The following is a 24,288-nucleotide window of genomic DNA, read 5'->3' as shown; positions in this document are numbered from 1 at the left end:
AAGCTGTTGATTCATCAAGCTAGCCGAGGGAACTAAACAAACAAACAAGCTGTATTCAGATGTTTTCTGCTAAGGTTTATTTATGGAAATACTGTATTATTCTGCATGAGTCAAGCTATCAGTGTCATTTTAATACGACTGTGAGAGTCGGAGATAATTAGACTTTGAAGGAGTCAGAGAGAAAGATGGATTTTAGTAAATAAAATTTGTTGAATGAATAATTCATCCCACTGCCAGGCGGGATTAAAATTCTACACATGCAGATATCCTCTGACAATTTTCCTTAGGCTAAATAGTGTATACCTCCACATCCGACTTCCTCAGATAAACACACACAAACACAGTCGTATCCCTCTGAGCATGTACACGTTAAAATGACAACTCCCTTGATCCGTTAAAGACTGAAAGTATTACACATTAGGCAGAACATACATAACAGTGGCCGCAATTTACAATTATTTCCATCATTGATTAATCTGAGGATTGTTTTCTCGATTAATTAATGAATTGTTTGGTTTATAAAATATAATAAAGTAGAAAAACATATCTCTCACAGTATCGCAGAGTCCAAGATGACATCTTAAAATGTCCAAAAACCTTGAAACTAAACTTGAGGGTAGAAGACTTAGAACATCAGCAAATAACTGCCTTCTAGACGAAGGAAACATAGAATTGTAAAAAAAAAAAAAATGAGTTGCTGATTCATTTTCATTATTGAATTGACTAATCGAATAATCGGCTAATAAACTTGGGACCCTAAACTGTCTGTGGGACACAGAATGTCCTTAATAACATCCTCTACATTAGCCTGCTTTCAATAGAGGAACACATGTTGCGTTAGGTAAACTAATTTAAACACCTTGCATGTGAAACCTTGTGAGATGATTAACTCCAAAAGATTTTTTGGGAAAAAGTGTCCCAGTAACACATCATAGAACCAGTGCAAGGGAGGGACGGATTGTTTTTTTTTTTATCTGTGAATGTAAATTAATAGATATAACCGGAGATAATTCCAGATACAATTAGGAGTAGGAGATATTGATAAAATCCATCATGTTGCATATGATTTTATACGGTGATATGGATATATATACTTATTGTGGTTCAGTAAAACTTTGCCAAAATGCGTAATTTCGCTTCTTCCGCCAGACTTTTCCCGGCAGGTGAGCGGGGAGCTCCACATTGCAACGACACATATCACATAAGTTTTTCTGTTTAAATTGAGAAACAGTTTGATGATAAAATGACCAGACAGGATATCCATTTTGAGCCAATTAAAATACCTGACGAATCAAGGTGCTCGATCACGTTAATGCAGTTATCAAATAAAAAGCCAATAAACCATAAAGCAGGTGAATTGCAACAACTGCCCCAATATAACCAGAGATTTTAAAGAGGGGATTACTTGATATGATCATTGTGAAAAAAATCTCGATTTGAAATATGCCCCATAGTTTATGAAATACAAGATTAAAACACAGATAAAACAAAAGCGCCGTGAGCGTCTCCCATGGAGAGAACAGCACATCGATATTACCAGACGATAATGTTCAACACGTTGAGATTGCAGTGAAATGGGGCATGTAGACACAGCAGCTTGACTGACTTAAGCCTTGACCTCAGACGCAATTGACTTGTGTACCCAGTGGCTTTCAGCCTTCACCAACAACAGACCCCTCCACTTTCGTTTTCTGCCATCTGACTCTGTCCTTTTCTTCTTCTCACCTTCAGATTGAGAAAGAGGAGAGCGCAGAGCGGGCCGGAGAACTGATCATCATGACTGGCTAAAGCAAAACGAAGGCAAGCAAAGCCAAAAGAAGAAGAAGAAGGAAGGAAGGGAGGGAAGAAGAAGAAGAAGAAGAAGAAGAAGAGGAGTACGTGCACACCCACTGCTGCTCATCTCCTCATCTCCACGGCAACTGTGTTCGCACGCTCGCAGACTTCTGGGAGGAGACCTTGGCGTGCTGCATTGCCGGCGTTGGAGGAAGGGGAAGGAGAATTGGATGGAAAGGGACGAATGAAGGAGTGTCCCTTTATCCCTCACCATCTGTCATCTTTTTGTTTCTTTTATTGAGTTCACAAGCACCAAGACATTTTGAGTTGATGGTCAACTTTTAAAGTTTTTTAACATCTCAGTCAAAAGCAAATTTCAACCAAGTTAGAAAAGCAGATTCACCCTTTTAGGCCTCTTTTTACGGAAAAAACAATGTTTGTAAGCGTTAAGTGTCTTAATACACTTTAAAAACAGTCACCTTCACCCTGATTAAGCACCGGCGTCGCCCACCTCCACCCTCACTCAACCCAAGAACGCTCACCTCTCGCCCTGCAAGACCCCCCCACCTCAGTCTTCCGTGTGTGACTTCATCTGTCTACCATCCCTTCATCCGAGGCTATGAGAGGAGGAGTCGAATCCCAGATCACTCCATCATGCCAGTTCTGAAGAGCAGAGAGGAGATCCGGGCTGGCAATGTTCAAGGTAGGTAATATTTGTGTGTTTGTTTGAGCTTTTCCTGAAACTCCCCCCCCAAAAAGTTTTATTTGCCAAGGTCAATATCAGCTGAACTTTTGCGTCAAACTTCCTGTATTAAAATGGTCCTAATTTGTACTATAGCAGGCAATTTCTTTTGATTAATCACCCAGTTTATTTTATAAAAAAGTAAAAAATAATAGTGAAAAATGCTTGTCACAGTTGGAGAGTCCAAGGCGACGTCTTCAAATTGTTTGTTGACGAACCGGTGGCATTTCTGCTTGATAACTGATTATTAAAACTGCCAAATATCTATCTGACAATTGATAAATTAACTAAGCATTCCGGCTCTAGTCCTAACTCCATCCTAGAAGATAAAATATTCAAAGTATTCAACAGTTGTGAGCGTTCTGTTTCCTGTGTCTGTTAATTTGACCCTAATTAAACCGCAGAAATTGTCCTCACTCGAGATAATTACAGGTCACATTAAACATCAGAGGAGTTGGAAATAATTGGTTGAAACACATCTCCAGATGTTTTATGTTGGATATTAGATCATACAGTATTATGTTGCTTGTGAAGACACACCTGGTGCCTCTTGAGATAGTAGCCTCCAGGATCTGCCTTATGGTTTGTTTTAGTGAAGTTCATCAGTGACTGGGTTTATTTGTCTTATAAAGAAAAACAGTATAGATATTAAAGTTAGGAGCTTTTCACTTGGAGTTCACTGGGCTGTAGTGATCACATATACTAGAAATTGGCTTTAAACCAAGATCCGTATGGTAATTAATTGTACTTATTTTGTTTGACAATTAAAGCCACAATAAAGTGCACAAATCTTTATGTTTAAATGTATGTTTAGAAGCTTATGAAGTTCTTGAATTTGAGCAAGACAAATAGAGGACAGGATAGAGAAGGATGAACATTCAGACTGCAAAGAAGAAAGGACAAATTGTCTTTTTCTTTGTCTCACATTCTTTCTTGCTGTGCTTTGTGAGGTAGCCCAGCGTTGAGATAACGAGGCACCGGCTTCAAAACGATGCGTTTGTGCTGCTCCACAAGGGGGAACAGGCCTAGACAATAGTACCCGTGTAAAGCAGGAGAATGGGGAAGACAGAGCCCATCTTATTGGCGAGCTTGTTCTCCTTTCAGCAGCCGCTCAGGAGTTTGACTGATAAGAAAGGCACATTTAAAAGTTGCAGGGGCGAGTAAAGATAAAGGAAAGACTTGTCCATCGCGACGAAGACTACAAGTATGAGAGGAGATCAAATAAAATCAGCTCAGAAAAGGAGAGTTCACACGCGACATTCTTGTGTGAGAATGAACTTTTAGACCAGTTAAAAGTCATTGTGTAAGTTTGTGTGGAGATTTTTTTTTTTGCAACAGAAAGTGCCTCAAAATCCCACGTTCTGTCACCGTGTGCTGCTGCCACCGATGGAGCGGGTCCAGGATTGGTCTCTCGGTGATCAGATGCCTGGCTGGATTGTTTTAAGCTCTCGGTGAGAAAACTTGATGCTCACGAATCTAAAACTGAGCTCCTCCACGTTTGCGTTCACCGACGCAGGATCAGATGTGGCTATCCTACTATGGCGCGCATCTTTGTCGGAGCGCGACTTGGAGGAGGTGTGTCACAGCTGGTTATGTCCCTCCTCCACAAACACAGCAGCTTAAGCAGCGAGCAGACCTGCTGCACTGCTGCACACACACTGCTCCCCACTGCTCCCCACAGCTCCCCACAGCTCCCCACTGCTCCCCACAGCTCCCCCACTGCTCCCCACAGCTCCCCACTGCTCCCAACAGCTCCCCACAGCTCCCCACTGCTCCCCACAGCTCCCCACAGCTCCCCAGCTCCCAACAGCTCCCCACAGCTCCCCACTGCTCCCCACACAGCTCCCAACAGCTCCCCACAGCTCCATACCAGCTCCCTCACCCCCAATGTTACAATGTGAAACTTCTCCCTCCGTCTCCCACAGTTGTGTATTGGCTGACACTGCAGGCTTGAAATGGCAGCATGTGAACTGTGTTTCTAGGGCAGATTTTCCATCTCAAATAAAAAAAAAAAAGAGAGCATGACAGAGCGAGCAAAGGGTTAAGGCGTGGCAGACAGAAAAAGAGACAGACAGGCAAAGATCCAGGCGCAGGCGGTAAATCCAGAGGGAGTTTCGCTGACAGTGGATGAAGGAGGCAGCTTTGTAGACAGATGTAGCTCCGAGAGCGTAAGCAACGAGGCCCTGGGAGGGGCGTGCTGTTGCAGCATGCGTCGTGATGCTGCATGTTTTTGGAGAGTGGGTTGGGTAAAGGTGGGGTGGAGGGGGTTTACTGGATCCTGAGCGTGGGCTCTCTTGTCCGTGAACCGTAAAAAAACAGAGCAGCCGCGGTGAAGTGCCACGAATATATATGGGCGTCGAAAACGCCGACGCCGGTACTCGCAGACAGCCGGCTGACTCAGTTTTGGATGCAAAGCCTCATGCGACCGGCTTAACAAATGTTGATTGAGTTGTTGAAGGATTACAGGTGCTGAGCAGCCTGGTGTGTTTATTGTTTACTCAGAACCAGAGAGCGAGAGAGAGGAGGGGGAGAGAGAGAGGGAGAGAGAAAGGAGGGGAGAGAGAGAGAAAAAATGCAAAGTAGTTACACAATGCCTCAGAAAAGCCTCTATCATCCATGCATTTTCAGAATGCATTTTTAAGAAATGATTCATGCAACACAATCTAGGAAAAAAGGAATATAATATTAACTCTGTTGTTGCTGAAACTATGTATTCTAAAGCAGCTATTCCCGACCACCCACGGGTGGTTCTCAGAGCGCCATCTAGTGGGCACTTACTGCCAGATGGTTAGATTAAGTTTTACAAAACACATTTTTTTGGTGATTTGAAAAGCTTGTTAGATAGAAAAAACAAAACAATTAAATGGTAATAACGAAACATAATTTCAATGACAGTTGGGTTGAAATATTACCATGCCAAGCTGCCACTGTTTGCTGGCTAACTTTCCCTCACACGCAGTGACACGGAATGTGTCAGTTTTTGAAGCAAAAAAGATGATGTAGGATGACACGGTCATTACAGCTGACAGTGGCATATCTACAGCGCAGTGTAGGTGATAGTCAGAATTCAATCAATCAGATATGGACCTTAAGTTATAGAAGGAGAACCCTGGTCTCAGCATTGGATCAACCAATCAGCGTGCTTAACATGCAGGTGTTACAAAAAGATTGCCTAGTTTATTGCGTGCAACAGGGCACGCAGAGGTACAAGACACGGCCTGTGGCACTTTTCCTTTACATTTTCAATAGATGATTACAAATGTAATGATAATTTCACCCAAGTTTAAATGGTAGTTAAAAGAAAAAAGACACTCCAGACTGACCGTAGTTCAATAAAATGGAAACCGAGTATAGCTGCCATTCTATTGTTTAGTCAGAGACAGAAACTCAAGATGTCTCTTCTGCCTCTCCTCTTCTATACCTAGTCATGTGTGACTGCGAGAGAAGGAGGAAGAGCTAAGAATAGAGAAAAAAGGGGGCCCAACGCTGTGATACCGCCTCTACCCACGTTGCTCAGCTTCTCGGTGTGCCGTTCTGTTGCTGAAGTCAGCAGGCATTCAACCGGTCTGCGTTGATATCTTGTTTGTGAGGGCTCTGCCTAAACTGAACACAATGCAAACGGGAGCCATTGCTATAGGAGTCACTGATGCAGAAACGGAACTATGGATCTGTCGTTCACCCTGTTGATGTTCTCTAATAACACAACCAGGATGTCTGGGCTGGCACATGCAGACATCTGATCAGAAACAGTCACACTTTCTCATGTCATGCCAAAGGGCGGTCTTTTTGAAGCTCTTCCACTGACAGACAGGGAAGAAAGATGTTTTTTTTTTCATATAATACTTCAGTTGGAGGGAAGAGAGCGATAGAACAAAAAGACAAGATCTACTGGCTGAGTAAAGGGTCGAGGTGCGGAGATGAAAGGAACTGATGGGGGGGTTTGATAGCCGAATCAGATATTTGATGACACTGTTCTCACATCAGGTTCACAAGAAATCTTTGCTTAGAGGGGATGATAAGAGGATGATTATGTTTTCAGAGAGCGAGAGGGAATTGTTGAAAGGAAGGAAGGAGAACAAAACATATTTGGAGGATGAAATAAGCGTGTAGAGCTACTGATCAACAGAGGCAGTTTGCTTTAAAGAGGAGGAAATCCTGACAGGTTCAAATCTTGTTTCCAAAGTAATTCATTTGTGTAAACAGCAGTACAATGATAATACCTGTTGGAAATAAGAGTAAAGTCACTGTTTTCATTTCCATCTTTTGTAAGGGTCCGGTTGGAAAAATAATAATGTTAAAATCTGATTGAATCTTGTTGATTTTCCACAACCTTTTTGCAGCTAACCTACTCCATGTGTCAATGACTCTGTCTGTATTTGACCCTCAGTGGGGGCAACCTGTCAATCAATCATCAGTGACTTGAGACTTAGGAGTGCAGCCGTCTGAGGAGCGTAGGAGCCCCTCCACGTACAGACTCCAACATGAGAGCCCAACACCAGCTCAGTGGGGAAGAGCTGCAGTTATCAGTGATTTTTTTTTTTTTTTTGTCGTTCTTTCTAACGAAGCAGAGGAGCAGGTGATCAGCGAGACAGAGGCTGAAAGCTAGAGCAAACCTCTCAGGGGGGTAAATTGGAAGCTGAGAGAAGAGAGAAAGAGGACGTGTTACCATCCGTCTGGGGCTCTGCTGCCACATTTAGGCCTAAGTGGAGGGCAGTGTGCGGGCTTATATTACTGAGATTTATTGGTGTAGGATTCGGTGTGTTCGGATCTTAAAATAAATGTCCCAGGTTCTGGTTGGATGAAGAGCTGAGATGATCAGAAAATTCACAATTTAAGTCATTTTTCAAGCATAAATATCCATTAATACTTAGTTCCTGCTTCTCTGTTTTGATATCCTTGTAAATGGAAGATTTGGGGTTTTGGACTGTGTCTGTCTGAATATATATTCATTTTGGTAATAAAAACATATTGTAAGCTTTTTTGATGAGTTGCCTCTTAGCTTAGTGATCTGAGTGAATTTAAGTTCCTCCTGGTATTGATGCAGCGTGTATGTCAAGGACTTTTATTGTGAAAGGTAAGGACTTTGTGGCCGTTTGTAATGTGCTCTGCTCACATTAAACTGATCATTTTTGTGCCTCAACTCATGGATTTCTCTCAATTGCGCTGCTTTCTCTCCTCTCAACCATTTTTCCCTCAGCGCAATGCATGATGGTACATAGTGCTCGCTTAGTGACAAGCAGAGTCATATTCATACGAGGATGGGATCAGTTGTTCATCTCAGGTTATCAGCAACAAATCTTAAGGTTTTATAAGCTCTTTTAGACGAGCACTTCATAGCGTATCAGTAGACCCACTCAGATTTAAATGGAAATCAGAGCCTGATTCACTGCTCATATAGTCTTGTGAGGTTGTGAAGATAATGAATGAGATGTTCAGGGATTTAATCAGCGAATAATCTGAGAGACTTGATGAAGAGTGGAGAACCAGAGCGAGCTGCTGTATAGAAACGTTACTTCTGTCCAGATGATGAACTCTATGGATGCTCAATTTAGTGTATTATGTTGAGTTTGTTTCATAGACATAAACAGAATCTTTATGTTAATTAATCAAGTGACAAATTTGTTGACATACAAAGTATACAAGTGTCTACAAGACCGAAAACCTTTTAACCTTTTAATAACAGAAATCAGCACTCTGCCATGCTCGGAGTCAATAATAGCGTGACTTAACACTTTTTCTGTTTCTGTTCAAAGACATCAAGCCGTGCACACAAAAGGTTGATAAAGTGGAATATAAATAGAGAGGTGTGGTTGTTATTAATAATTGATGCTCAGCCAGTAACATTACTCGTCACACCTTTTAAACAGCCACACACGTTATAATGGTGCCTTGTATTTTTGGCTCACCTAATGGAGAGGAGAGTGCAAAGAAGGTCCTCCAAAGGAAAATCATGTAGCTGGCTGTCAGGTTCAGAGTTAAACGGTTGGAGTTTACAGCGACACACATCTGTAGCTAAAGCCAGGCTTGGCTGGTCACAGGTTTTCTATATAATGAGGACATGATGAATGAAGACATTGATGCCAAAATGCAGACAGACCTGGTCCAAAATCACAAAATGCCTTAATTATATTTCCTTTTGTTTTTATTTTGTCATGGCCACTCTGCAGGACATAACATATACCTACCAGGCAGACAGAGAACATTTCAAGAAAAAAGGAAAATAGCAACATGTCCTATCCTTATATGTGATAATGTCTTTTTTCACACCTGAGAACTGGGCTTCAAGTCTGAGCAGATATTTTCTGGATGTTGTTTGGTTGTTGACTCGCAGAAAAAAAAAAGGCTTTGTCATGTCATAGGATCAAATAAATTAAAAAAATCCTATTAATTCAACAAAAAACAACACGGCCTGGCTCAGAGGCCTCTGTAGCTTGGAGTTCAGTGCAGCTACAGGTGCAGAGGTGTTGTGGGGGACTACAGAGGTCTTGGGCGGGTGTGAGGCCTCGGGTGATTAAGAGGAATTATAAAACAAAGTGATTAGCAGGTCTTTCAATACAGCTACTCCCATGAGTCTAAGGTGCCACGGGCGTGCTATCAAAAGCCTCGAGAGAGCCGTAGCTGCTCAGATTCTGCCACGAGTAAAGTAGATGACACCAAATTGGCTCAGAGTGAGGATAAAAAAACTCCAGTATCGTGTTTCAGCTTTTCAGAAAGGCCTGTGAGAAAGTACATTATCGTCTGAGGCTGATAGAAAGAGAGCGTGTGACCGACTCTTCAGAGACCGCTCTGCTTCAGATAAAACCTGCTAACACATTGCATTGACGTGACTTATTATGATACCTTTTTTAGAAGAAAACCGGCTGGAGACCTCATTATATATTGTACGCGTCTATAATATACTGTGCAGTGGTGGTCCAGGCTGTAGAAGACCCCTGTATTGCTGCGGGGGGGACACGTCACTTCGCTGCTAAATTAAGTCCAGAGCAGGAGAGACCTAACCTTAGTGGAATAAATGGCTTCAATGAGGTAATGAAGACCCCTGAGGATAGATGTTCCCTCGCCTCAATCCTGCGTTTTCTTCATCCCCGTGCCTCGTGGCTGCGTGTGTGTATTTGCGTGTGCACGTGCACTGGTTGCACATGTGTGTGTGTGTGTGTGTGTGTGTGTGTGTGTGTGTGTGTGTGTGTGTGTGTGTGTGTGTGTGTGTGTGTGTGTGTGTGTGTGTGTGTGTGTGTGTGTGTGTGTGTGTGTGTGTGTGCGTTCTCCGTCTCGGTCAGTTTATCTGCCTCTGATGAAGAGACCATATAATGTTATTTAGAGGGCCGGGGCCGCCTCGGTAAGACAGCAGAGATCCATAGTGTGTCTCATTATAAGTGCAATTAGCACAGAGAGGATTCTTGACCACACTAAAGTGCACTTAATACACCCAAGACCCTTTTCAATGAACTAGTGATTTTTTTCACATGCCATTCTGGCCCTTCAAGACGGCAGAGAGGTGACGGATTATTCAATAGAGAACCCTGAATTATCAGATTACTGAAAGACTGTTATAATACTATAATACTATGTTATATATTATATTACTCTGACTATCTGTCTTCTTTTTCCTACTCTGCTGATAATTCTATAACAATATCTCCATCTGTCTCAGCCTCTCTCAACCCAATCTGTTACAAAAAAAAAAAAAAAAAAAGTGTCTCAAAGAATCTGCATGATTTAAAAAAAAAAGATAAAGTGTGTGATAATCTTTATTTTTGGGTATTAAATGCCATGAAAAGAACAAAAGTAAACACATGATGTGCCATAGACTTCCATTTTTTAAAAACTATTTAAAAAGTATTCAGCCACACTGTTGCAGTTGATGACGTGTTCCCTTGCTATGATGGGAATGGGAGTTTATTTCTAGTCGATCTCAAAATAACCGTCCTGCTGCCGTTCGTTCTCACAAGGCCACAAATGTGTGTTAATCCACAGCTGAAAATAGTCCCCAACAAATGCTCTAGTTCCTACTGGTTGAGTAACATTTGCTAAAAACTTTAGTGCCCAAGTGATTTGAGTAAATAAACACCTTTTTTTGTACAAATGAAACTAGATTTGAGCTATTTTTAAAGATTATCCCACTCAGTAGAAACAAATTGGCTTGGTGACCATTTAGTGCAATTTTTCCGGACCTCAACGCAACATCTTCCCGTGAAAGATAAAACAATTGCAACCATGATCATTTTTGTGAATTCTCTCTAGGAGTACTATGAATCACTGTGTAGTGTTTTGGCCCTGATAAGTCGAGGATGTGTAACTCAAATCTGTCTGTCTGGATCATATTTCAGGGCTGTTTTTGTTCTGAGCGCTTTGTTGGTTTCTGTCTTTTCATTGGATTTGTTGAAATAAAGAAGAATGTGTATTAAAATATAGAATAACACCCCTTACATAACTTAAATGGGGTCGCGTGTTCAGCAGCACTACAGTACATTTTTATTCAATTCTGAACATGACAGCAGAGTAGAGGTAAACTCGCAGTGACTTTGTGAGAGAATTGAATAATTACAGAGGATGTAAATAGAACTTGTGTTGACTTCCACCACCCCTGCAGGGGAGTCATTATAGCTGCATGAAGTCTGATTACCTGAACACAATGTCACACAGCTCTGACGGACTGAACGTCATTCATCAAAGACACCAGCAGTGTTTTGGTGCTGGGGGTTTCAGGATTAGGACGGTTGGATGTGCACTCTCCAGCAGTATTTTGATTGTTCATTGAATAAGAGTGAACAAAAAGCAGTGAGGGCTTAACTCTCTTCATCTTTCACAAATGTCTGTCAGAGCTACAAATAGAACAGCATGTTGTGAATGATGTTGTGTGGGAAAATGAATGCTACTTTTATGATTTTTGAAGCTTTAATGCAATCAGCAGAAGTAAAAAGCTAATATTAAGCTATAAATAAACCCTGTGGCTAGCCACTTGTTAGCAACCGCCTTTTTTAAAGACGAGTAAAAGCTTCAATATTCAAGAGAGAGATATTTACTGAGGTATCTCATATCTTAGAACACAACGTTAAAATCTCTCTAAGCTTGTGTTTACCACAGAGCTTATTTAAAAAAAACACGACTTAAAGGGTTCATTTCCTGGTTTTTGGACTCTTTACTGCAGGACTCTATTTTACGCTGGGATTATTCTAAATCCCAAACTAACCTGAAAGCAGTTCTCTTACGCACTTAATACATGGGAGATATTTCAGTTGGTTGCACTCTGCAACCTCACCGCTAAATGCTTCCAAATCCTACACACTGCACCTTTAAATATAGAACAGAAGTAGTTGGAGTCTCATACCGACAAAGTATTTATCATAGGAAGCATGTTGGATAGATGCGTTGGAAAATCAGTGAAATGAAGAACATTTTTGAATTATTGATGATATCTTTGAGTTGAAACAGTTAAAAGAAATATCAAACATTGTCACCTGCTGTGACTTCTCTCGCTTTTATTAAAGCACACTGTTTAGTACGATTTGTGTTTATTTATAATCAGGTCTGATGTAGTGTGTGCTTCAGTACAGATGACAAAAGTGCCACTTTCACCTGTAACTGACCACCCACCGAATGTAAATGGGCTCCTTAATAGATATGCCTGTCAGCTTATGTTATCCACAATGCCTCTCAAACACTATACAGCGCAGGCCACCACATCAAGTCTCCGGGGATGTAGTAGAGCCTGATAATGATGGCCTACGTGTGTTTTAAATAGTGTGGCAGATCCAGTTTTAATGTCTCTCTCCGGCTGCTGCCTTTCCAGCCTCTGCAGTATAAACACAGTAGTCTGTAATCCCCCCCCGCAGTATTCAGGAAAAAACATCTGACCGCTAAAAGTCCACGCATGTTCATTACCACAGGACGAGTTGGTCGAGGTACGCGGTTCGTGGCCGGATTGATCAGCGGGGAATGTTTATTGGCAGATTGGCAGTCCCCCGGTGTGAGCGCGTGCTTGGCGCGTCTCAAGCAGCTCTGGTTATTCTATTGGTGGCTCGTGCCATTTGGCATCCTTCTGTGATCAATGCTCTTTGTAAATGTTAAGTGTGATATGACTGACATGATCGGGCTCGACCCAGAGCCAGCTGTACGCACAAGAACCTGACTGTGTTTGTGTGTGTTTGTGGTTACGCATGTAAGGGCACTCTCATATTAGAAAAACAGGAGCCATGTCTACACATCAGGAGGCCTCAGATGGCCTCAGATGTCTGACCCAAACGGCGCTTGACCTTACACTAAAAACCATCTGCACGTCCAGCTCGCTGTTCACGCAAGTGTGTCATTTCACAAGAGCACCGGGGTTACTCACGTCCGCGGTAAATTACTGGGATACAAACAATGCACACATGTGGGTGTTTCGTGTGGCTGTTCAGGGCCACTTATCCATGTTTTCTCTGGCGCCGCCGCGCATGTTACTGTAATTGCGACGTGAGTGCTGTAATGGGCACACGAGAGCACATAAATTCATGTGTCAACTCTGATTTGTTGGCCCAGTGTTAGAAGGTTTACTTTTGTTCTATTATGCAGGGAGAATATGATCCACTCTTGACACCCTCCATTTAAACGTTATTAATTGGGGGCCGTTAATGAGGGTGGAGATGTGGATGCAAAAGCGGCTCCTGCTCAGCCTGTTTGCAGGCTGGCTGCTCCCTCCATCCTGTTGTTTCTGTTTATTTGCCTGTAGCCCTTCTCGGGGATTCATTTTTAATGCGAGGTACACTAAAAGGCGGAGCAGCGGATCATCTCTATCTGCAGGAGTGCATTAACTTACCCAGTGTGTGTGTGTGTGTGTGTGTGTGTGTGTGTGTGTGTGTGTGTGTGTGTGTGTGTGTGTGTGTGTGTGTGTGTGTGTGTGTGTGTGTGTGTGTGTGTGTGTGTGTGTGTGTGTGTGTGTGTGTGTGTGTACGTCTGTGTTATTCATTACCTTTTATTTTTTCACCAGCGAGAGTCGTCGTAAAGACGAGCGCCCGCTTGGATGAAAGTAAATTGTGTATTATTAGGAGAGGGCCCGCGCTGCATGCAGTGTGCGGCGTGAATTACTGCAAGTTGTGTGTATCTTTCTGTCCATCAGGGTGTTATGTGGAGGCATATTTGAATTGTTACTATGGAAACCGAGCACTGCCGTTGTACAGAATCACATATCCGAATGGGTCTCGGTCGCTCCCTCCTCCCTCGTTCACTGTCACACTTCTTGCATTATTTTAAAAAGATGTTTCTCTAATAGTTCCCCCCCGGTGTCTCCTCTCAGTAGATTCACCAGCCCTTTAGCAGAATATCCATCCTTTTTCCCCCTCAACACACTGTGAATTGAAATCATTTCCTTCTTCATTGCTTGGTTTTCCTGCTTTTCTCCCTTAGATTTCTTTAACCTCCTCCCCACCCTTGACTCTTCTTTTAGCGTCTTGTGCTAATCATGTCCTCTTTTCATCTTTCTTTCTTCAGCCGTGTTGCTCTTCCACACCTCCCTCCCTCCTCTGGGTTTCTTATTGCTGTTCCTTCCTCCACCTCCATCTCTTTTGTGTATGTCTCTATTTATTCTCTCCCTCGCCCCACTTCTCTCTCCTCTTCTCTCTGCTGCCTTCCTCCCACTCGTTTCCTCCTCCTCCTCTCTCTCTTTCGCTCCCTCTCTCTGTCTCTGTGGCGCCCCCATGGAAAATTCAGCTAGTTTACAATTAGTGCATACACCTGCAATTGAGCCTGACAAACTTCTGGTAATTAGACCTTTTAGACAAACAGTTTTTTTTTGTGTGGAGATCAGCCTCACTGTTCGGCCCTATTCTTCCTCCCCTCGCCCTGTTTCACACATTACTCCTCGCTCTCTGTCGCTGTTTTCTACCTCTGTCAGATTTCTGTTCTCATAACTTCTCCCTTTTCTCTTTTCTTTGGACTTTTGTTTTTCGGTGCTGACTGGATCGGCTCCTCGCTGCTCGATAAATAAAAGATAAGCGAAGGTGTTGTTGTGTGAGCGGAGAAGAGGAGCAAGCTTTTCTCTCTGCCCTTCATTTATAATATGAGCATGAACATATACTAAATTAACATTCCATGTCTTTATCTATACAGAATAAAATGCCCAAATCCCCCCCCCCCCCAATAGACTCGCACACATACACGCAGAGTAAGAAACCACAATTTTCACATCAGGCTATGACTAATTGCGTTTCCCCTGCCTGTCACCTCCCTCTGCTTACATGTTTCACTCCGCCTCTCTCTTTCTCTCTCCCCTTTTCTTCCCTCCATCATTTCTCCTCTGAACTCTTCTCCACTGCTCTTTGTGCGTCTGCTAATAGAGGAGCAGTAGATAATAGCAATAATAGTAAATAATAGGTCTGTAGTTGACTTCAAAGAGCAGCGAAGGGATCTCAAAGCTTTGGAGGGTGCAGCTGTAGGAAAACAAGTTTGCAGGTTAAAAAGGAGAAAAGCAATGAAAGGAGAGAGGGAGGCAGGGGGGGGAGACAAAAAGGAGATAGAGAGAGACTCAGTCGAGCCCGGTCTGAGTGTCTAATGGTCACTTAGCCTGGCGGCTAGTCCATGAAGCTGTGAGGCTGTCAATCTGTCAAAATGCACCCAGTGCTGTCCTGACTCTCTCAAAAACAAAACACACACACACACACACACACACACACACACACACACACACACACACACACACACACACACACACACACACACACACACACACACACACACACACACACACACACACACACACACACACATTCTCTCCTTCCCGTTCTGTCTTTGATGTGTGCCACAGGGTTCCTGCAAGGAAGTCACAACCCGATATAATGGATGTGGCGTTGTCACTTGATGCTCTATGAGAGCTTACAGGCCTCTCCCAGTGTGCGGTTTGATAACCAGCTATGTGGGTCACTTGGTTTGGCAATTAAGGGGTTGAGGCATCTGTATTATTTTAAGATCCGGACCAGTGCTGGAAAAAGTCCCTTTATAACTGTCATTCATTTTAACATGAAGCAAACAGCAAAAATATTTTTTGATGTTAGTGAAACATGCTCTACCCAATGTGGATGTATCAGATGAGAAGAAAGAGAAAATGAACAAATTATGAAATGTATATTACACAGGGATAATGCTAGAGTCTTTTGCCAATATGGAAGTTATAGTTCCAGAAATCCAGACATATATTTTAAACGGCCACACAATAGCTTTCATTTGAAATAACTTGAAAATAAATGAAATGATAAGCGGTCTAAATAATAGAATGATAGGCTGGTCGGTACAAATTCAGTATTTGTCAAATTCCAAATAGTGTATTTCTCATATGCTTGTTTGCTCATTTTTGCACATATATATTTGTAGCGCTCAAATGTATATCCTCAACAGATGCATGCGTATGAAACAAGTGCAAGGGAGCTTTCCTGCTCACGGGGCTACGACGAGCGCCGGCTCGACCCTCTTTACGTGCTTCCAACTGGATAGAATAGACGGTGGCATAAACAACCATTTTAGGCCCAGAGAGCAAGGGCACTAACGTACTGTATAAATGATGGGCCTAGTCTCAGTGATGTCATCCACAGGCTTCTGAAGAGCTGTTGTGGAGGTGAAAGATGTCCGCTCTCTTGTTCTCGGATTTAGGAAAACACATCTGGATTCGGCTATTAGTGCATTTAACAACTTTTAGGAACTAATGATTTAAACAAGGGCTATTCAAGTGTTAAAAAAGTTTATTTACCTAAAAAAAATATCCACTGATTTACAGACGTCCCTTTCCCAATGTAAGTCTATTAGAAAAAGTCCTCTTGGGCCCCATGGCATTAAGTGATGGACCTGAAGTTGTAATTCCACGGTTTGGCCACTATCAAAAATTAGCTTTAAAGCCAGGCACTTTTCCTTGAAGATCGGGTTGCAAAGGCAACAGCTGCCGCCACTCACCCGCTCCTGCTACGTTGATTTGAATGGGAATGTCCGTTCTACTCCTATTCTTTTTCTATGCTGCCATATCTTCCGTGTCTGCTTGATTTCCGACTCACATACTGAAAAATGTGTTTGAAAATGTTTCATAAGCCAATATTAGTTTTTTTATATCACGCATAGCATTGACAAATATTTTTTTATATGGATCCCTTAACTCTGGTTGTTATTGAACTGTAATCAACAACACAATGCTATATGAATATATCTCTGACATGCACATGTTGGCAGATATAGATGCACTCAGCCAGTTCAAAGGTTGGACTCTTATTTTTACCCTTTATCTTTGTTTATAATCTCTCTGTCTCTCTTTCCCTCTCTCCCTCCAGGGACGGCATTCACACTCCTCCACAATGCTTGTCAGCCTCCACCTCTCTCCCTCCCGTCTTCAGGACAAGCGCTTCGTCTCCCCCTCCTCCTCCCCACATCATCCTCCTCCTCCCCCAGACCAGTCCTCTCTGCGTCCTTATTCTCGGCCTCGGCTGACCCTGCCTTTCCTCTCCCTGTCCTTCTTTCTGCTCCTCCTCTCCATACTATTCCTGCCTGTCTGCGAGTCACGCAGGGGCGGAGGTCCAGGTACGGGGCCTGGAGGTGCCCCAGGGGGACAAGGTGGCCAGAGGGGAGGCGGCACCCAGAGGGGCGTCGTCATCCCCCCCCAATACTCTCCCGCCATACCGGCTCTTCCCCCAATCAATCCCAAACTGATCAACTCCCTCAGTATAGCTGTCATCCTGGTGGGCAACTCTAGTGACGTAGCCCTGGGGGCTGGACTTGAAAAAGAGGACTTCCTCCACATCCCTTACCCGCCCAAAGTCGAAGTGGTCACCATGAACGAGACCGACCCAAAGAGCATCATCAACCGGATCTGCGCACAAATGACGAGGAACTCTCTGCAAGGCGTAGTGTTCGGAGATGACACGGACCAGGAGGCCATCGCTCAGATCCTGGACTTCATCTCTGCCCAGACACACATCCCCATCCTGGGCATCAGGGGAGGCTCCTCCATGGTCATGGCTGCCAAGGTAGGAAAAAAACAAACATTGACCTGTGAACTGTTCATCAAGGATTTGACCACAATGGGCGATAATCAGGGCCAATTATTGGCGGTGAATAGTTAGGACGGAATAAATAAGTTGTTGCTTCTTCATCCAGCAATGTGTTTTTAATGTGATTGTTCTAAAATAAAAAGAAAATAGCACCTTGGCGGCCTATGGATTCAAGAACCAGCAAAATCATGTTAACTGCAAAAGGTTTTAATCAAAATTCACTGACAGAAAACAAATAAGTAAGATAATCTACTTGTTTTTTTGGTGACTCATCCATAAAAGTCATCACAAAAGTTTTATTGAGGTTATTTAGTATTATCTTTTTTAAGATGCATCAGCCTCCCAGCACTCAGTGCTGCCTCTCATTCTATCCCAGCCTCTCTGCTGATTGATTTCGCTGTTAATTGACCTCCTCTGTGAGCCTGACGTCATATTGAAGCTCCTGACAGCGAGTCGACTCAACTCTGAAAGGACTCCCAGCGTGAGACAAAAGAGCACATAACAAGGCAAAAAAAACATCGCTGTGTGATCGGGGATACAAGAGATTTGGCACAAACCAAGCCGCGCAAGAAAATGGATCAATGATCCAGAAATGGAACAATAGCTTTGAAATGTATCCTTAAATAATGTGGCGTTAATAGGCTTAGCCATGTTTAAGTCCCACAGAAGAATGACAGAATCCATACGACGCTGAGGTTGGGTTTTTATTAGCTTTTTGATGCAGGCTACCTCCTGGAGAAAATGGGACATGCAGAAGAGATTCTCTGCAGTTGTATTTTGGTACGAGTAATGGCATCGGTAATGTACTATATATGTTGGGTATTTGAATTGATATTGGTTGAGACGGTCCAAGATATTTGAGTTTTAAAGTTATTTCTTGTCCTTTGAAGTGGTAGTTAAGCAAAGTAAATCACAGTATTATGTTATTAGCTTTTTCCAGAGCTTCATCTTTTGGTTTGGTTCCAGGGCATAAAAAGTTAGTCTAGAGCTTCTAATGGTAGTACTTGAAAATTGGAATCAGCAATAATGAGAATTGACAAAGATTTTTTTGTCAAACATATATGCAGCTAGAGGCTGGTGATGAGTTAAAAAGACATATATAACAGTCAAAACAATACTCCAATATCTTAATCTCCAAACTAAAACACATTTACATAAAATGACACTGATACAAAACGAGTAAAAAGTCAATCAGATGCTGAAAAATGTCATTGTCTCTGACTTCGCTGCGTGTCTATAATGTCAATAACAGTTAGGAATGATTGTGAAAAAGAAAGTGGACCACTGACTTTGAACAAGAAAATCCTAAAAAAAAAATCACAAAGTACAAACTTTGTATAACTAAATGACTTTAAGTGTTGTCTAGTCACCCTGGTCCATGTTACACATACTAAAGAGAGGTTTTATTTGAAGGCGTTCTAGCTCAGACATAAACTAATAAATACTTGTTAGAAAGTTCATTCTCACACCGCAGTTTCCTCCTGTGGAGAATCTGATATGATTAGATTGTTGAAAACCTTGCTGCATAAATCTGCATGACAATCAGACAAACTGATTTTTGAAATGAATGCAGTTAAAGCGTTCACAGTAATGCCACTTGTGTGCAACATGAAGACACGTACCTTAACAAATATATTTACCCATGTCATTATCAGCTCACTGAATGCCCTAATTAAAAAAACTGATTATGTTTGATAAATTGCAGCAATTATGGTGGATCACAAGCTACTTGCCTGAAAACAGACTGGAAATCTGATAACCACCTTTACTTGTTGCTTTAGTTCATATCTAAATCAAGAAATCTGATAATCAACTTTACTTGTTGAGTCATTGAACATTTAACTTGAATCTCTCAACTTGAATAGAGAGATAATCTAATAAAAGCTCCAATTCAAAGAGAATTACTTTAATGTCCCCACAGCAAGGCGAAATCTCCAGTGGTCAGAAACACTTCATCTTCTCCTCTATAAAAGACTGTTGCATATGAAAAAACAAAAGTGGACTTGATGGAGGTAAAGATGATTGGAAAAGAACAATGGAGTGATTTTACTGTTGAAAAAAGGAAGAAAAGAACAAGAGAATAAAAGAGAGGGGGGGTGAAGGTTATGAAATAACAACTTGTGTGGGTGTGAAGGAGGAAGAGGAGTTTGCTCAACATATAATTACCACATTTTACAGCTGACAGAGAAACAGAGGGCACAAACTGAGAGTGACAAGACACAAAGTGTAGATGAGCGTTAGTCATGCTAAAGCAGTGCTGACACCCGTTGGTGATCGTATCGCCGATTGGGTTTTGCTACGTCAATATCTAGGCAATTTTAAACATATGCTATCAGAACAGAAGGGTTGTAAAAATAATCTCAAGAATCTGTGTCCTACAGTTCATTTAGGAATGTTTTTGGTCGTGTGGCATGTCCGCCCACTGAACCCCCCCGTTAACACATGTGATGAGTCAATTTAAAATAATTAATTACAAACCAGTTTGCCTTCACTTTCCAAGGATCTGACAACCACGCATCTCTGTACTCCGTAATTCCGCTTAACAAAACTTTGCTCCAAGCTCCTTTAGAGTAGGTAACTTTATGTATAGGGCTCTTTTTTCGGTCTATTTTTTCCTTTCTCAAGCTTTTATTGAGGTTTCGAATGAAGCTGTCCTCGTATTTTATGATGTCCTTACCCTTAATAAAATGGGTAATATAGGATTTTTTGTAATGTAATTTATGGTGCTGTTAGATTGCTGCTAGACCGCCCTGTAAATACAGGTGTGTGCCTCTGCCTCTGTGTGCAGCCAGCGGGAGAAAAAACTTTTTTTTGACCACAGGGAAATTGTTGTTTTTAAATGGATGAAAGCCAAAAAATATTGACTAAAGTAGAATATGTTGTAAGATAAAAACATGATATTTTGGGAAATGATTACATCCATGGTTTTTCAATAAATGTTGACTTTTGGACCGAGGACTGGGCCTTGCATCGCTGGCTCTGTTTGAGAGAGAGGGGTGAAGAGAAGGTGCAAATGTTTTATTCTGTACAGCCCTAGTTGTGGATACCACATGGATTATGATTTTAAAGATAGGTTAAAATGTTGAAAAGATTGGACATTGACTTTTAAAAGTAATTTTTACAGATTCTATTTTTTCAATACTCTTTCAGACTCTGAGCCTCGCTGCCACTTCCCTGGCGATCGGCGATCTTAAGTCCCCACGATTGGACGATATAAAAACAGAGATGATCGCCCACCCTTACTGAGGCACAGCAGCACATAAGCGAATAGAGATGTGTGTATATGTGGAGGGGGAGGCTGCATTAGACATCATTTGATGGTTAACACAGTTCTTGAGGAAATCTGTGTGGACACGGTTGGCATGGCAACCACTTGCTTATATATCTCTCTCTACATACTGTATAAAAAAATTGGTTACAGAGGGAGAGAGAAGATAAATGATTATTTTGTAGTCTGACAAAAGCAGTGCTGCATGAGGAAGGGGTTTAACGCCCTAGTCATGGAGGGATGGGGGTGAGGTTTTCAATAGATGAATGAATAGATTAAAGCGTGAAAACAGAGATGGAAACACAGAGGAAGAGGATCAAAAACAGGGTGCTGAGGCTGCGAGGGAGGGATGGAGAGGGAAATTGTATTTCCCTGTGGTGAAGTAGTGATATTTAGTAACACTGTCGCTGTTTCTATGCGTTCTTTAATGTTTTATTTATAGCTCTTCAGTTACGCAAACCAAGAAGACATCAAAACAGTTCACCTGATGTCCATATTCAAACTATTAAAGTAAAAAACAAATATACAATACAAGAGCTGAAACAATTGGTTACTTAAATAATAAGTTGATTATCAGAAAAGTTTGAAAATCGATCATTCCTTTTTTTGGTTGAAATGTCCTAAATTCAATGCCATCAAAACTCTTATAAATTAGTAAATTGAAAAAACTTTGGATTTTGGACACTTGGTCGAACAAAACAAGCATTTTTTAGACTTCATCTTTGGTTCTATTCTATTTTTAATTTAACTTCTTTCTTTCTAAAACATTAATTGACTAATCAAAAAAAAAAATCCTCTTTTTATAGAATTTTCAGTCTCTGTGCTTTGACCTGGGCTCTTTTGTGTAGATTTTAAGGCTTGTGGGCTAAAGACAATCTTGGTGGATTTTAAAATTGTATTATATTTTTGATATGAATGAATAATGGAGACTGGCAAGCTTAGAAAAGAGTGACGGACTGGTAGAGAGGCAAAGAGCCGTGTTGATGAGGTGGAACATGAAACCTATAGAGTCATGGCAGGAAGATGCATGTTGTGTGTGCAAAAGAACGAGCGAGTGATTTTCCAGCATCAATAACCCAATTCCCTTCAGTCCATCCCTTATCAGTCCACAATTATGTCTAATCTATTGTGCTGAAGTCCTTCTACGGGCAAACCACTTGATTCCTCCATATATTTTCACGGAGCGATTTTATTTCTATTAAGAACATTGAACACGTGTGCCCACTTTTTATGGCATTTGATCTTTAAACCGCATTATTGTACACACTTTAGAGTCTCGGTGGAGATGGCGAGACCAAATAAACCTCCAGGCTGCAGTTTTTCTTTTCAGTATTCTAATGAATCAGTGACAGATGCAGGTAGGCCCATTATGCACCGAACAATTTACACGCTCCCATTTAGCCATTAGTACACTGCGTGCCATGTGTTGGTATTGGCATAATGGGAGGACAGGGCTGGCCCCGGCCAACACTCGACTCCGGCTCTGGCGACTAATGAGGTCTTTTATACATTGCTATCTATTGTTTGGGACTTAGGCTATGTTTGTGCGTGCTTTATGTGCACGTGTGTTGACACGTACTGCATGCTGGTGTACGATAATAATGGCCTCTTTGCCTGTTTTGGGGGGATTAAAACTGTTGTTTTCACTGCAAACAAGTGCACAGCATCCTGAATCCATTTCTAATAAACCATCCGGTCTCCTTAAGGTTTTTTTTTTTTTTTTTCCATTCAACACTCTCTACAAGTCCTATAACCATTCAGCGGAGTTAAAGTTCTTGCTTGTTTAAAATGAATCTCTGTTGGGGTAAAGAAACTGTCTGCCAGGCGGTTCCTAGTAAAACTCATGGATGAATGGGCCGCTGTGCCGTGGCTCTCTTCTGGTGTGATTTCTCCAATCGAAGAAAAAGTCAAAATACTGTGCCGAAGAAGAACTAACTGCCAATGCATTGCTTTAGAAAAGGCTGTTTTTTCTGTTAGTGAAAACTGATTCACCACCCCTTGATTGATTACTACAATTATACACCCTCTCTATCTTTAAATAGGAATCATCTGAGCAGAAGTGGGTGAGGCCTTCTTGCAAGTCAGACGCGACCATGGAAGTAAACCATTTCGCTGACTAGCAGCTGTACAGTGATACTTGCATCCTGCATGCACCACGTATCCCATTATGCTTGCTGGTTGTACATGAGGGGATAATGGATTGGCTCTGTGATGCCGCCTTTCGCAATTAGGACCAATCCCAAAAGAGAAGCGAATTACGTTACGATCTACAATAATAAACTGCACATATGCACAGGGTACAGAATTAGCGCCGTCCTCTTTCCAAACGCTGATAAAATATGCAAGTGGCTGGTTGATTCGCTCCACTAAGCAGCCAAACAGACAATGGTCATTTATTGAGCCGTTGCTTTTGTTGAAACATGTGTAGTGTAGTTTATCATATTCTGTTATACCTTGTTGTAATGAGGCCATGACGTTGTTGCATGCTGTGTGATGTTGACCAGTTCTTAAGAGCTGCCCTGATAATGATCTCATGACCAACGTATGGCATGGCAGCCTTGTTTATGGTGATGTTTACGCAGATGGAAGATTTTGGGGTCTCAGGAACGTATTTCAAAAAGTGTAAGTTTCAAGGTGTCTGAATGAGGTATTTACTGCTCAGCATGTTTTATGCCTTTGTGCCCATTGAAGTGATGCACAACACACATATAAGGCCAAGCCCGAAGGCTGAGAGCCTCAGTCCATGCTGAATCTCTGTATGGGCTCTATTCTGCGCAGGATGATTTCTGATGCATTGATTCAATAAAGAAATTGTTGAAACTGCATCAGCGGACCTGGACATCTTCCTTTATCCTTTGATATCAAGTTATTTACTACACATGCACAATTAATTTGGCCAGTGGACAAAATATCGCCCCTCATACAGCTATTATATTATTCTGTCACTCCCGTTCTTCAGTCGTATTAGTTTTCTGTATTAGTTTTAAAGAAAAGGTGTGGAATGTGAAAAGCCTATTTGCGCAGGAGTTTTCTGTGATCAGTCTCAGAAATTACATTAACGGGAGAGTCTGCTTCATTTCTGCTCCATATGTAAATTTAACTTCCACTACTGATGCTGATACACTCGAACAACAACAATATAGCTTGTTTTACAAGAGCAAAAAGAAGTCTGAACAAGCTGCCAGTTTGAGCTGGCAGTCCTCTCCCTAATTTAAACAACAGCAGTTGTAAGACTACTTTTTAAAATGATTTTATTTAGGCGTGTTGAGATGACTTTGTAGACATGAACGGTGAATAAAATGAGAGATTCTGACGGGACTAAAACAACAGACATGCTCCAGGAATGATTACTTCGCTCATCCTCTCGCTGTAAAACTAATCCCATCCTATTAGAGCTTCAAGCACACTTTCTTGCTCTCTCACCTCCTCTGTCTTTTTTTCTGGCTTTGCAGAACATTTAACCCCTTTTAAAAGCCTGGAATAGAAAAAAAAATCTCCACTAGAAT

At 41.8% G+C, this 24,288-nt stretch overlaps 1 protein-coding gene across 1 annotated transcript in view; it reads left to right on the top strand.

The window, feature by feature from the left end:
* The first annotated feature begins 2,163 nt into the window (after nucleotides 1-2,163).
* Nucleotides 2,164-24,288, top strand: part of grin2bb (glutamate receptor, ionotropic, N-methyl D-aspartate 2B, genome duplicate b) — an 85,854-nt gene continuing 63,729 nt past the window's right edge. Inside the window, exons 1-2 of the mRNA XM_054603863.1 lie at nucleotides 2,164-2,476; nucleotides 16,798-17,490. Coding sequence (XP_054459838.1) covers nucleotides 2,468-2,476; nucleotides 16,798-17,490 — 702 coding nt within the window. The 5' untranslated portion in view covers nucleotides 2,164-2,467. The remainder of the gene's footprint in view (nucleotides 2,477-16,797; nucleotides 17,491-24,288) is intronic.

This window comes from Anoplopoma fimbria, chromosome 9 (genome assembly GCF_027596085.1).
Source record: "Anoplopoma fimbria isolate UVic2021 breed Golden Eagle Sablefish chromosome 9, Afim_UVic_2022, whole genome shotgun sequence".
Lineage (NCBI taxonomy): Eukaryota > Metazoa > Chordata > Actinopteri > Perciformes > Anoplopomatidae > Anoplopoma > Anoplopoma fimbria.
Note: the sequence above shows the minus strand (reverse complement) of the source record. Positions and strands in the feature narration are given on the sequence as shown.